Here is a 15,232-nt window from a genome sequence, read left to right as displayed (position 1 = left end):
CTTTCTTTCTTTTCTTTTTTTCTTTGTTTCTCTTTCTTCCCCCCCCTTTTTTTTTTTTGACAGAATCTATCTCTGTCACCCAGGCTGGAGTGCAATGGCGTGATCTCAGCTCATTGCAACCTCTGCCTCCTGGGCTCCAGCAACTGTCGTGCCTCAGTATCCCAAGTAGCTGGGACTACAGGTGTGTGCCACCACGCCCTACCAATTTGTTTGTATTTTTAGTGGAGACGGGGTTTCACCATGTTGGCCAGGCTGGTCTCAAACTCCTGAAATCAAGTGATCCTCCTGCCTCGGCCTCTCAAAGGCTGGGATTACAGACGTGAGCCATCGCACCCGGCCCAGTTTCCCCATCTTTAATTGAGAGGATGACCTGAGCTTTCTTTCCCACACTTCCCTGGGCCAATGACCACCCTGCCCTCATGGAGGAAAGACCTTGGCCTGGTGTCACAGGGACTCTGTCTCTCTGCCTGTCCCCTCTTTTCAGGAAGTCTGTCATCCAGCTCGACCTTGCCAACACCAAGAAAGCAATGATTGTCCCCGCGTTCGAGACACTGCGCTACCGGCTGTCCTTCCCCAAGTCGAAAGCGGAGTTGCTGTCAATGCTGGACATGGGGACCCTCTTCACGTTCAGGTGAGTGGCTCTAGCTGCTGAACTCTGGGGGTGCTCGAAGGCCTTCTTTCTCCTGGGAAACCCAGATGCCAAAGCTATTGATCCGGAAGTTTCTCACTTGCCTTAGTCCATTGTGAGGCCAGGAAAGCACCACTTTCTCCAGACAACGCCTTTGTAATCTCCCTCCTCTCCCCATGCCGGTATGTGCCATGTACTTTTTTGTGCATGGATGACAGACGTTATGTGTTCAGATGGAAGGGTAGGCATGTTTGGAGGGTGGAAGGGTAGGAAGGTTTAGCTTATTTCTGTTTGTCGTTTTTTCTAAACTCAGTTTAGGTTCCTGCTCCCGTCTCCTGGCTCCAAGTTCTTTCTTTTGTGTGCTTGTCCATTCATTCATCTGGTAGGTGGGTTTCATTCTATTAGCACCACGGTCGCGGTTTTCCTGTTTCTTTGTGGTATGAGTGGTCTGTTCTCTGAGCCCCTGAGGCCTGGGGGACGTGTAGCCGTTGTGTCAACAACTTCAAGTCATCAAGGTGACCTAGCACATGTGGCAGCCAGCTTTCCTGTTGCCCAAGTGACCGTTGCAAACAGAACCCTGATTTTCCTTTTTTCCCAGGCCCCTGAGTCCTGCAGGAACATTGCAAGGGAGCTCCCCTGTCACCTATCCCCAGTGTCCCAGGAGTCTGTGCCACCGCACAGGTGCGAGCAGGTTCCATGTCCTGGGGACAGGCTACAGCATTACATGTAGTGATCCAGGGGAAAGTAGGTGGCCTGCTAGGTGCCGTAACTGAGCAGTCTGAAGAGAGGGCTGGTGCTTCTGCCTGCTCCAGGTGTTTGCTTGTGTTTGTTTGTTTGTTTTTGAGACAGAGCTTCGCTCTTGTTGCCCTGGCTGGAGTGCAATGGCATGGTCTTGGCTCACTGCGACCTCTGCCTCCTGGGTTCAAGCAATTCTCCTGCCTCAGTCACCTGAGTAGCTGGGATTACAGGCATGTGCCACCATGCCTGGCAAATTTTGTATTTTTTAGTAGAGATGGGGTTTCTCCATATTGGTCAGTCTGGTCTGGAACTCCTGACCTCAGGTGATCCACCCACCTCGGCCTCCCAAAGTGCTGGGATTACAGGCCTAAGCCACTGCGCCTGGCCCTGCTCCAGTTTTAAAGTGAGGCCACCATTGTGAATGATGTCAGAATGGCCAACACTTCCTTGAAGCTAAAAAGCATACCTTTCTAGACCTTCGGAATTTTACTGAAAACTCTATAGTCTTAATAACTTGGGTTTTCATACCACAATTAAGTTTCTAGAAATTTCTCAAGTTTCCTCAAATAAACTTTATCTTGTGAAAATAACTTTATGAGATGGGTGGTTCATTCAACAGTTCAAAGGCTATCATTTTTCACATTTTATACAGATGGAGAAACTGAGGAGTGGAGAGGTCCCAGTAGAGCCAAGACTCAAACTCCAGGCTTCTTCCTCTATCCAGAATTCTGGAAAGTGACCTGGAAGAGTTAGTAAACCCCAACCCAACCCAAGCCTTCCTTCTTTTCTGAAAGAATTAACTACCACTTATTGTGTGCTTAGCATGTGCCAGGCACTGTGATTACGTATTTAATTCTCACAATAAATCTGTGTGACAGATACTATTATCCCCATTGCATGGATAATGAAACTGAGGCTCTGAGAAGTTTAATAACTTGCCCAGTGACACACAGCCAGTAAATAGCAGAGCCTGGATTCATCCCAGGTCTGAGGAACCTGTGTTCTTAGTCAGAATACCATCTGGCTGCTGATTGAGTCCTGGATTTTTTTTTTTTAACCAGTGTTTAAAGATGCAGGGTAAAAACTTGCTCCTCGAAATTGAGACTTTCAGACCAAACCTTAATGTAAGTCTCCCATGAAAGCTAGTCTGATGGCTGAGCACCTGACACATTTCCAAGGCATCCTTCCTGCCATCTTCATACCACGGTGAACCGAGAACTCATTTCACAGCCACATTTGTGGCCACAAGAGCTAGGGTGTGGCCTGCTGTGTCCATGATTGCTGCTGTGGCCAGCAGCTTGCAAACCATCATGCCAAGTGCTAAATTATAGCCCTTGTCTCTGAGAACTTGCTATTGTCACCTGCTCTCCAAATAACAAACTCTTCAGCCTCTGAGCAGCCGAAATCTGCTCCCTACCACACCTGGAATGAGAAAACATCCACGCCCCTACAAGTCCTCTAGGGCGGTGTCTCCAGAATGTGGTCCCTGGACCAGTAGCTTCAGCATCACTTAGGAACTTGTTAGAAATGCAGAGACTCAAGCCTAGCCCAGACCTCCTGCATCAGAAACTCTGGAATTGGAACCAGTCTTCCAGATCATTCTAATGCATTCTCAAGTTTGAGAACCACTGCTTAAAGCAAAGTGCCCCAAATCTCTTCTCCCCAGTAGCATCCTGTAAGGTGTACCTAGGAAACCTCTCTCATCTTCCCATCCCTTTTTTAGCAGGGAAGGAGGCTACCTGGCATTGCTAGTCTCAGACAGCAAGACTCAAAGTCCGGTGTCTACTGGCCTGGCAATAGGTCATTCACAGGCTGGGGCTTGTTTTAATGAGAGGTTCATTGTAACTTGACTGCACCCTGTGCTGCCCAGCCTTTCAGCAGGCTGTCAGTGTCCAGGCTGAACTGATCAAAGCTGCCTCCTCAGCCAGATGACTAGAATTGACCCAGCTGTCCCTACAATGGAGTGCAATGGCGCCGTCTCCCCTGTTGTTTTCCCTTCGTTTTCGCATTGTAATTGTCCAAGAGTTTAGATTCTAAAGATGGATGACCAATAACATGGCTGTCAATATCAATGAGAGCAAGACCACCAGGAATTGACATCATATCTGGGAAGCAAACAAGGAGAAATAATAAAGAGAATTTTCTCTCTCTCCTTTTTTTTTTTTTTTTTTTTTTGAGGAATTACCATATATCAGAAACTACTCTGAGTACTGTATGTAAATTAAGTCACATAATCATCACAAATCTATGAAGTAGATATTGCTGTGTCCGTTTTGCCAAGAGAAGGAAACAAAGGTGCCAAGTAGTTAATGTACCCATACCTGTTGAATGACAGAATTCGAACCCAGGCAGGCAGCCTCCAGAACCATTGCTTTTAACCACTTTGTTGAACTAGCATTTATTGAATTCCTCTTAGATGCCGATACTGTGCCAGACTCTTTACATTTTCTCATTTAAGCTCTTTGGCAGTTCAACCAGATAGGTATTCTTTTCCCCAGTTGACACAAAAGGAAATTAACGCCTAATTAAAGCATTTTGTTCTGCAAGGCATTCAACTCCTAAGTGGCAGAGGTGGGATTTGAACCCTGGCCTGATGGCTCCATTGTGCTGTGCTTTAAACCTCATACAAGTTCACGGCCATCAGCTGTGCTGTGCCAGTTCTGTCGAAGGCATCAGGTGTTAAGACTGCCCGTTCAGCAAGTTCACAAATGGAAAAGCAACTGCTTCTGGGCCTCATTGTTGGATCATGCCTGAGATTGACATCTCCCGCAATATCCCTTTTCCACACTCCATGAAAATGGCATTGCTTCACCCTTCATTTTTCTTCCCTTTAAGTGGCTTTGGTTTTGATGGAAGTTGCTGTGTTGATGGAGTTAAAGTTCAAGTTCCTGCCCTCCCCTAGCCTGGCCGTCTCACCCAACAGCACAACTTAATGCAAGCCCACCCAATGGCCAGTGCCCGTTCAGCCACACTGGCCAGTTCCCTGAGGGTTTGGGGGAGTCCAGCCTCAGTGGTAGAAAAGCAAAAGAAGGAAGCAGCTGCATTCCCTGCCAGAAAGTGCCCCATTGGCCACACGGAACACTCACTCTCACTTAGCGCCTCCCTTGCTTTGGAGAGCCTGCCCGCAGGATGAGATGGAACCCAGACTTCCACTTCCTCTCTCCCTGCAGCTAAGCTCTTGGGTTCCCAACCTTCTGTCTTGTTTTCATTTCATGCAGCTTTTCTTTCCAGCTCTGGATACTCCTTTTCCTAACTCTTCTCTTGGGCCCTGTCTACTCCTCTAGACGCCCAGCTTCCTGCCATCTCTCTGTAGCTTCCAGAGGTATATTGCCATCCCACACATGGGCCCGTCTCAGGTGCCTCTCATGTTGTTAGGTTACTCATTCATTCATTCATTCAGTTTAGTGCACAATTGTTCAGTACTTGTTCAACAGGCCAGGAAGTGTGGGGGACAGGGACATATAAGAGAGGTGACCCAGCCGGCCGTGGTGGCTCACGCCTGTAATCCCAGCACTGTGGGAGGCCAAGAACGGGCGGATCATGAGGTCAAGAGACGGAGACCATCCTGGCCAACATAGTGAAACCCCGTGTCTACTAGAAATATAAAAATTAGCCGGGCGTGGTGGTGTGTGCCTGTAGTCCCAGCCACTCGGGAGGCTGAGGCAGGAGAATCACTTGAACCGGGGAGGCAGAGGTTGCAGTGAACCGGGATCATGCCACTGCACTCCAGCCTGGAGACAGAGCGAGACTCCGTCCCAAAAATTAAAAAAAAAAAAAAGAGAGAGAGGTGAAGTGCTTAAGGAGGCTCCTGGCCTTTGAGCGAGGCTTCCCGGGTTTGAGTCGCAAGTCCACCACTGACTACTTGTACTTTGACATTTGGTAAGTTATAAGAATTTAAAACAATATCTGCATGTGTGTGTATGTGTGTATGTGTGTGAGAAAGAGAGATTTAAAATAGTCCCAGTACACAGTAAGTGGTTAACTAATATTAGCTGCTGCTTATTGTGGTTATATGATTGTATTCATTTGCTACTACTGTATAACAAATTACCACAAACATAGCAGCTTGAAACAAATTTGTGATCTCACAGTCTCTAGGGATCAGAGATTCGGGCATGGAATGACTGGATTCTCTGCTTGGGATCTCACTGGGCTGAAATCAAGGAGTCAGCAGACCTGCAGTTCTCCTCTTCCCAGATCACTGTGGTTAGCAGAATTTCTCTCCTTTCATTCGTAGGCCTAAGGTCCCATTTTCCTGCTAGCTTTTGGCCAGGGACTGCTCTCCTAGAGTCTAGTTAATTTGCCACGTGGCCCCCATATGCAGCTCCCAACGTAGCTCCTTGCTTTCTTCCAGACCCAGGTCTAAAGGGTCACATGATTCAATCATCTCCCATTTTCACACAAAGTAAAGTGGTGAGTAACCTTATTTATATCTACAACAATCCCTTCTGCCATATAATGTACCATAATCCCAGGAGTGATCACATACATACTCACAGGTTCTGCCCCAAGGGGAGAGCATTGCACAGGGTGAGAGTCATGAGGGACCATCTGAAACTCCTACCACAGTGGCCGCTGGCAGCAATCACTACACAAGCTGACCTGCAGTCAATTCCCAAGAAATGACATGGAGCCGTCCAGGAGTTCCTTTTCATAGTGAGAATCTCCTTGTTAGTGAAGTGTGCAGATAGCAGATGGGATTAGGGTTTCCTGTAGCTGGTGCAGCAAAATACTACAAACTGGATGGCGTAACACAATAGAAATTTATTCTCTCACAATTCTGGAGGCCAGAAGTCCAAGATCAAGCTGTCAGCAGGTCCATGCTTCTTCCCTGAGGTCCTAGGCCTCTTTCTGGTGATTGCCAGCAGTGTTTGGCAATCTTTGATTTATAGATGCGCCCATCATTCCAATCTCTCCCAATGTCTGTACATGGTATTCTTGCTGTGTGTCTCTGTGTCTAAATTTTCCCCTTCTTATAAGGACAACGAATATTGGATTAGTATCCACCCCAATCCACTGTGATCTCATCATAACCTCATTATATCTGCAAAGATCCTGATTCCAAATAGGTCCCATTCACAGGTACTGGGGGTTAGGACTTCAACATAGCTTTTGGGAGGGAGACAATTCAACTCCCCCGGGGACTACATCAGTGTACACCCCTTCTTCCTCCACATCGGCTACATTTGGAGAGCTTGGCTTCCTTCCCTCCACCCAATGGCTTTTCTCCGTGTGTATCAGGTACCACGTCTGGACGAAAGGCCACGCACCCACAAACTTCGCCAAGTGGCGGACCGCCACCACGCCTTACCGGGTCGAGTGGGAGGCCGATTTTGAGCCGTATGTTGTCGTGAGACGTGACTGCCCGGAGTACGACCGGAGGTTTGTAGGCTTTGGCTGGAACAAAGTGGCTCATATCATGGAGCTGGATGTGCAGGTGAGAAGCACGGAGCATCCACCTGGTGCGGTCGACGGGGGAGAGGCCTAGATTCTAGAGCTTAAGGGATCCTTGGAGACAAGAAAGCAGAGAGCTAACAGGGAACAAGATATGCTTGAGGACCAGTGGTAGTACTGATCCTTGGGCTCTTGATCCCAAACCATTGCTCCTTCCTCAACCGTTGGGTGAGAGGTGGGTTCTTGGCCAGGACCCAGGTAAACGTGAGTTTCCTGTGACAAACCATTTCACCTCCTCATCCTCACCCAACCTGATGATGAAGACAAGCAAATGTGACCATTCATCACTTGGGCTTTGAGTCACGTAACAGACACGAAGCATCCTTAGAGTTCCATATACACGACAAAGCATGCCGCTAAGATGCAGCTAATTATTCCACCCTTTACTAAAAGATTTATAGATGCATCCATCATTACTAAAAGAGTGCTGACTTTGAGACTGTGTTTAATCACGAACTCCTTCATTCATCCAACTGATACGTATTGAGCTCCTACTTCAAAGTATGAATCTTCTACAGAATTCTAGTAGGTGAAACCAAGCATCAGCACACTTTTTCTGTAAAGGACCAGATAGTAAGTGTTTTGAGCTTTATGGGACCTACAGGTCTCCTTTTCAACTACTTAACTCTGCCATTGTAGTTCAGTCTTAGACAGTCTTTAAACAAATGGGTGTGGCTGTTTCAATAAAACTTTATTTACAAAAACATGAAATGGACCAGACATGCTCCAGTTTTTCAGCCCCTGTGTTAAACAAACAAAAGCAAAACTGCTCTGGTTAAATTGGAAGAAGGATTCCTTGGTCTCTCCAGCCCCAGCCTTTTTCTTCTTTCTTTCTTTTTTTTTTTTTGTATGCTCTTCTCCAAGACCTCTCCTCCTGGTGCACAGTGCAAATATTTTTCAACAAGAGCACCTCCAATTCAGAAAAAGCTAAGGTTGGATACTGAGCGCTGGCCATTCATAAGAATCACCAGGAGAACTTTCCTTCCAATAGTTCCAATATGTTTGAGAGCAGTCCCCAGGTGATTGAGAAGCGTTAGGGTTGAGAACCACTGATATAGATAGAAGTATAACCTTCATGTCCATATTTAACAACAGAAAGCAGGGCTGTCAGTATCCATATTTTTTATAATACTTTGAATGAGCAGAGTGCTACTCACAGACAACAGTGTTCAGTCAGCCTCAACTTCTGCTTAAAAGGAATGTATGTTCATGTGTCCAGCAGTGCCGTGAGATGAACTAGTTCAAAGAAAGTTAATTTTTCTAGCCATGAGACCTGGACATTGTTTGTTTTGGATAGTTTTGACAGAATTCTTGAAAATACGTTGCATATTTTCTTTTTTTTGCGAATAGCATGTCCCAAACATACTCTTAACCTTTTCCATTACCTTAAGGAAATAATGAGTGCACACCAGCCAGGTATTAACACCCACACCCATGGGGCTAGTACGGTTGGTGGGGCTCTTTGTCCCTCCATTAAATGTCCAAGACAGTTCAGCTCTGGGAGATCTTACATTTTTTTTTTGATGGTTTTTCTCACTCATTCCTCACCAGCAACTGTCTTTTCTTGCTGCTGTTGTATTGTTCTACCTATAACAGCCACCTTTCCCCATCCCAGTTTTCCCTGAGTTTATTCTTATCTGCTCTGAGCTGGGAAACTAGATAACAAAAGCTTATCAGACAATATGTCCAAAATGAGAGTAAATAGATCTGAGTAAAAGTGTGCTGAGTTCTCCTCTAAGCGATATGACCTAAATCTGGGTCACCTGTTTTGGCTGTTCAGAGGCCTTTTATTTTTGTCCTGAGTATTAAGCTGTATTCTGCCAAGCTGAGAATACTGGGTGACAGTGTGACCTGCGATAAGGATGTATCAGGGAGAGGTTTGTTCTTGGTGAGCTTAGGTCCAGCGAAACATTTGTTTTTATTTCATCTGGTCTCTCATTCTTGTTTTGTACCCTCTTTTGCACTCATCTGTTGGGGCTGTCAGATCGCGTCAAGTCCTATGAGGAATCATAAACAGATGTCAGTTAATCGAGCAAGAGAATATCCCATGGCGTGTGTCATCCTAGAGTGTGCATGTGGGTGTGAGCTCACATCTATTTATCAAGAAACCTTTTCAAGGCTGTGAGCTTGGCTCAGCACTGTTTATACAGTATTGGCTTCCCCGTCATGGTCATCATTCAAGGATATTATTACTTTCACCTTATAGATGAGAACATGAAGGCTCAGAGAAGCCATTTTCCTGGTCCAAGGTCGTGGAAACAGCCCTGAATTGCCCCACTCCAAAGCTATCGTGCTGTCCATGTGCCACCTGCTTGTGGGTGCCATTATCAAGTCGTTCATTCACTAGCTATTCAGTCACTCGCTTGGGCCTTCATCATGCATGACCCCGGGCTCTGGCAGGTTCTCACGCTGCTCTTGTCTTCTTCCAGGAGTATGAGTTCATTGTGCTGCCCAACGCCTACATGATCCACATGCCTCATGCCCCCAGCTTCGACATTACCAAGTTCCGTTCCAACAAGCAATACCGCATCTGTCTCAAAACCCTCAAGGAAGAGTTTCAGCAGGACATGTCCCGCCGCTACGGCTTTGCTGCCCTGAAATATCTCACAGCCGAGAACAACAGCTAGCACCAAGAAGCCCACCACTAGGGGGAGACATGCTGGAGGGGAAGTGCCACTCGTTTGGGGCCCGGCCTTCAAATTCAAAATTGAGCCATGCTTTTTTGGTTTGTTTTTATTTATCTCTTTGGCCCAGCCAAGCTGCCCTCACTACAGAGACCTTGGACAAGAATCCAGCCAGTCCCTCTCTGCCCCACAACCCTGCATTCCCAGAGGTTAGATATGCGGCCCACCTAGATGAGTCTCTTCAAGAATGGGAAATCAAGGGGTGGCAGGGAGTAAAAGGGTTATCATCTTACTGCAAAGCCACAAGATCAAGGCAGGGCTTTAAGATGTTCTGGTTGCTTTTTAATAATTATGCTTCCCATCATAACTGGGGAGAAAGGGAAGTCAGGGTGCTAGGGGTTATTCGTCCCAGGAAATAGAAGCGAAATTGTCTTTATTAAGTGGAAACTTTCCCCTTTGCCCTGCAATGTAGCTGGGCATTCAAACGGAGGGCAAACCGATGATCTGAACCAACCACTTGGAAAAACCCAATGAGGACATTGTAACCAGAGGGTCCTGGAGGTGGGGTTGATGGGTTTCCTTATCCCCAAAGTCACTCCTGTTTTGTTATTTGTTTTTCTTTGGGGTTTTTGTTTATTTTTGGGGCTGGCAATCCAAAATAGAAAATCTGATCCTTTGAGGCTCTAAAGGAAAACCAGCTGCCTCTACCAACCACCCTCTATCAGCAGTGGCCCAGGAAGGAGGTCAAGCATCTTCGGCCAATATTTAAACATGAGCAGCTTCCTTCAGGATGATCACCAAGGCTCCCGTGACTTTGAACTCCCTACTCTTCAGAATCCAGGGGCTACGATGGGGACTGTGGAATTACGAGGGCTGACTGTTTTACACCGGTCACATTTTCTACTGGCAGTGACTGATGCATGGGAAAGGGCTTTGAAGGAACTATTTCAGTGCACACGCAAGGTACGAACCTCTCAGGCCTTTAGAAGAACTTTAATAATTCATGCAAGCCCAGTTCTGAAGATTCAAGTATCCATCTGGAGACCTACAGGAAGAACGTGATTGGGTTCCTCTGGTTCTTGCCTGCTTCACTGTGGATGGGAAGAGGTGACAACCTCAGTCTCCCTTTGGGACCTGTCCAAGGGTAGGCAACCACCTTCACCTTCACACAGATTGAGGAGACACTGGACTTTTTACCCATTTTCTTTAATCTTCAATATTAATGTTGTGTTTACATTGATGAGAACAAGAGTTAATGCCCTACCCTCTGCTGGGCTGTTTGTATTGAGTTGCAATGTGACCAGCGAAAGCTGCATTTAATAAATGAAAGTACAGACTGTTTCTTCCCCATTCCCCTCCCACTCTTGCAAGAAGCTACTGAGACACACCTTGACATAGAGAGCTAAATTGCAATGGATAAACAGCAACTTCACACTTTCTGTTCCCCCATTCTATTTTTCTCATCATTTGAACTTTAACCTTTTTTTTCCCCTTTTTCCTGAAGTTAGATCCCACTCTGTCTCTAACTCAAACCGTCTTCAAGTTTTCCATTCAGCATCTTTCTCAACACTGGAGCCAGATGTTGTCTTCTACCAGATGTGGGCTAGGAGGGTAAATCCTGGTAATCAATTGTAAAGGGAACATCCCATCCTTGGGCCTGGTAGTCATGTGCGACCCTATAGCAGTCGAGTTTGTGAGATCACTCAGGATGTTACATGCTCAAGTGGATGTCACACTGAAATTTATACAAGAATTAGGAAAATTACCATTAGGACTAATTTTTGCATAGATCTAGCTAGGCTTGTGTATGTATGTAAATATATATATAGACAGAGCATACACGTATATAGCCTATATACAGGCATTTATAAATAAAAAGTGACATATATGTATAAAGCAGAACAAAAATTTTCAAAGTACATGTCAAAGTCCAATCTGTTCAGTGGTGTGCCAGGCCAGCTCCTACATGCTCACAAGGCCTTTTGGGGCATATTTCCAGTTTCCATGTTCAGTGATTCTTCTGTCCCCATCCCCAAGAGCTAGTTGTTAAATATTTACCAGCAGCACATCATTGACTTTTTCTCTCCCCTTTGTACACACAGATACACACAGACAGATACACAGATACAGAGGCACTCACTAATCTCTCCTCCTTCCCTAGAGAGGACCACTGTTAGGAGATGTACACATACCGATACAGTTTTTGAATTAATCATTACCGGCTACTTGAGCCAAGTGAATACCTGCTGGTAGCACTGGTTCCTCAATGTTAAAAACCAATTTTTAATTCTCTAAAGCCTTTTTATTTTTAAAATTTTCCTTGGCCCCTGACTCATGCTCAGCCACCTTGCTTTCACTTGCATTTTTATGGGCGTAGCTGGTGACCATATAATTTGTCATCTAAATCGGGTCACTTCTGAGAATGAAAGGTGCTAATTATTTTTACACAATAGGCATAAACTAGAAGATGATGTACCTTCATGTACAGTGAATTTATTAAGGCCAGAAACTGATACTTCACAACAACAGGAGAAAATCCTATTTCCCCAAAGACAGGTGCCTTACACCGTAAGCCAATCTCACTTAAGGCTGGAGCTCGGACATTGGCGCATGCCCAACTTCAACAGAGAGGCTGCCAACCCAATGGAGGCTGAGGTCCGCAGAGCCGGCAGCCTGCATTCCCAGAACTTACACTGGGAGCAGCAGTTCACTGCCAGTCCCAGCTTATGTGTGGGGAGCTGTAGCCATTTGGGCAGAGGTAATTGCAAAAGATGTTGATTCCTTTGCATCAGTTCCCTGGGGGGTAAAACAGGCCTTGAAATGCGTCACACTGATGTTTTCATGCTTAAATAAGCGAATACTAATCTTGGCTTTCAGTTGAGAGGAAGGACAGGGTTCCCTCATTTGGCCCCCTTAACAGTCAGTGTGCAGGGGAACTGAGATGTTTTCAGTAATCACTATGTGCAGAAGCATTTGGCAGGCGTGAGTTCACCGAACCCTTGGAGCAAAACTGCAAAGTGAATATTAACATTTCTACTTGGGGAACCTGAATGCATTCTGTGTAATTAAGTAACTCCCCCAAATTCACATGGTTAATATATGGCAGACCTAGAATTTAAACCAAATCCTACTTCTTTGAATCCAAAGGCACATAACCTGCAATACTACTTCCTTTCCCAGTAAGAAGGAAACAGATATGAAACAGTGACAGACAAGAGAATTTGAACCTATGTAGGAAGATTGTTGGATTTCTAATCTTCTTCCTTCAACATCCATCCAATAACACACACAATCCAGACAGCAATCTCTCCTAAAATACGCCAAATCTTGCTATGCTCATGTACTTCCTGAAAATTCATTTGAAATAGACCTGGGTGATGTATAATCATATTCATACAGCTGGGTTCCACTCTAGGGGATAGTAATTGATTCTCTGAATGCTTCTCCTGGGTTGTTTCTTAGATTACATGGCTCAGGTAGAGACACTAAGTTTTAAGCTCTCCCTTGTACCCCGACTTAGCATGCTGCTTCAGAGTGATCTCTCTGAATGTGTTGAGCTGATTTACAGAGCACATATTTGCTGAGTTGACTAATAGCCTCTTTGTGCCCCATCATGAAAGGACAGACCCTACTTTAATTCTGTTCCTTTCAAAGACTCTACTGTCTTTGAGTTAAGGCTTCATTTGTGGTCACCAGGCCTTTAGGGAGCTCTGTGTTAGTGAAAGAAATGTGATTCAAATCCCCTCTCAGACACAGCTCCTGCACACTCTTGGTAGAGATAATAAGAACTACCCTTTATTGAACCAAGACTTCTATGGTAGTTGGCAATGATGGATCCTCACAGCTATGTTATAAAATAAGGGAGGTATTATTATCCCCATTATTTAGCTAATAAAATTAGCTCCCAGAGAAATTAATGTGACTTGCCCAAGATCACACAGGCTGCTAATGGAATGCCAGAATTTGAACCAAAATCTGGCTGGCTTCAAAAATCCCTGTCTTTCCACTAAAATGTGCTACTGCCTTCCCATACAATACTGAAATCAGCTTAGCTGCGAGGCTTATACAGTCGTATCTTCATGTACTTCATATACTTTGTTTTCCTCATTTTTTTTAACCCTAAGGGTTTATTATTCAGCTTAGTGCCATTCAAGTTTATGAAATGTCACTTATCTGCCATATGCATTCTAAGAGGTTTCAGACCCATAGGATCTAATGTCGGATATGCCATGATCTTTGTTTTCATTCATTTAACAAAACTCCTTTTAAGAAGTGTCCTTTAATTTCAAGGAATAACTGGTGATATCCAAAAGGAGGTAATGGGAGTGCCACAAAAATGCAGAGTTTCTGATTGTGAATTTTAATAGATTTGGTCATTGGTTTGTTGTAACATATTCATATAGTCTTTTTTTTTTTTTTTTTTTTTTTTGAGACGGAGTCTTGCTGTGTCACCCAGGCTGGAATGTAGTGGCGTGATCTCGGCTCACTGCAAGCTCTGCCTCTCGGGTTCACGCCATTCTGCTGCCTCAGCCTCCCGAGTAGCTGGAACTACAGGCGCCCGCCACCACGTCCACCTAATTTTTTGTATTTTTAGTAGAGACAGGGTTTCACCGTTTTAGCCAGGATGGTCTCGATCTCCTGACCTCGTGATCCGCCAGTCTCGGCCTCCCAAAGTGCTGGGATGACAGGCGTGAGCCACTGCGCACATTCGTGTAGTCTTAAGAGATAATGTCTTCTGGAATGAAAAAATGCCAGGCAGTTCTGGGAAAGCGTTTCCCAAGGTGTGGTACCAAGGCCATCTGATCAATGAGGCCAGGACAATGTCATGAAATGATTGACAGGGCTCACTGAGAGCAAAGCTTTGACAGATTCCTGGGTCAGTAATGCTGCAGTGGTGCTGAAGAAAGAAAATAAGGGCTCTAGTGACATCAGTAATTTCACTGCACTTTTTATCATTTTTTTCTGAATTCCACAAGTAATGTGTTGAGCGTGTACTCATTGGTGGACGTTATGAATGCAACAGTGAACCAGGTACAGTCTACTTTCATGTAAGTGCAATTCACTAGACAGCAGAAAAGTAAACAGATAATGCCAAGGCTGGATTCACCTTAAGACTTTCACATAAACGGTTTTAGTTTTGTTTTATTTTCATTTATTTTTGAAACTGTAAGTTTGAAAACTTACAGGAAAATAGCAAGGATAATACAAAGAACTGTATCCCTTACATTTAGATTAACCATTTGTTAACATTCTGCCACATACTCTTCATAGTTCTTTTCCTCAAACATTTGAAAATGAATTGTAGATACCATGTCCCTTTACATTTAAATACTTTAGCATGTATTTTTTTAAAACATAACATTGTCTTGTATAACCGAAATACAAGGGTTAAATTCAGAAGTTGTTTTGTTAGTTCAGTGTTTTGAATGAAAAAATAAGCATGCATACACAAGGCTATGCATGTGTCTGTATTCATATGTAATTTTTTGTTTATTAATATTATATACATATTATGTGACAAAATTTTATGGCAGGTAGTGCTAAAAAGCCAGATTCAGAAGGTTTACCATCCACATGTATACATTTCTGAGATGATTCAATAGGTGGGTCCCTAAGGCAATGTGTACTATAATATGTCACTAACTTAGTTGCCTTATTACCAGACAATGAAAGTGATGATTTTCTACCTGCTTAAAAGTTTTATAACAACTAGACCAGGCGCGATGGCTCGAGCCTGTAATCCCACCACTTTGGGAGGCCGAGGCAGGCGGATCACGAGGTCAGGAGA

At 44.8% G+C, this 15,232-nt stretch overlaps 1 protein-coding gene across 4 annotated transcripts in view; it reads left to right on the top strand.

Annotated features, from left to right (window-relative positions):
* The window catches only part of LARGE1 (LARGE xylosyl- and glucuronyltransferase 1), a 657,275-nt gene extending 646,481 nt beyond the window's left edge, over nucleotides 1–10,794 (top strand). For all 4 annotated transcript variants that reach the window (XM_054469723.2, XM_054469722.2, XM_054469721.2 and 1 more), the window contains 3 exons: nucleotides 485–631; nucleotides 6,608–6,803; nucleotides 9,250–10,794. In XM_054469723.2, the coding sequence (XP_054325698.2) occupies nucleotides 485–631; nucleotides 6,608–6,803; nucleotides 9,250–9,447 (541 nt within the window). In that variant the 3' untranslated portion in view covers nucleotides 9,448–10,794. The remainder of the gene's footprint in view (nucleotides 1–484; nucleotides 632–6,607; nucleotides 6,804–9,249) is intronic.
* The last annotated feature ends 4,438 nt before the right edge of the window (nucleotides 10,795–15,232 follow it).

This window comes from Pongo pygmaeus, chromosome 23 (assembly GCF_028885625.2).
Source record: "Pongo pygmaeus isolate AG05252 chromosome 23, NHGRI_mPonPyg2-v2.0_pri, whole genome shotgun sequence".
In the NCBI taxonomy this organism is placed as follows: Eukaryota; Metazoa; Chordata; class Mammalia; order Primates; family Hominidae; genus Pongo; species Pongo pygmaeus.
Note: the sequence above shows the minus strand (reverse complement) of the source record. Positions and strands in the feature narration are given on the sequence as shown.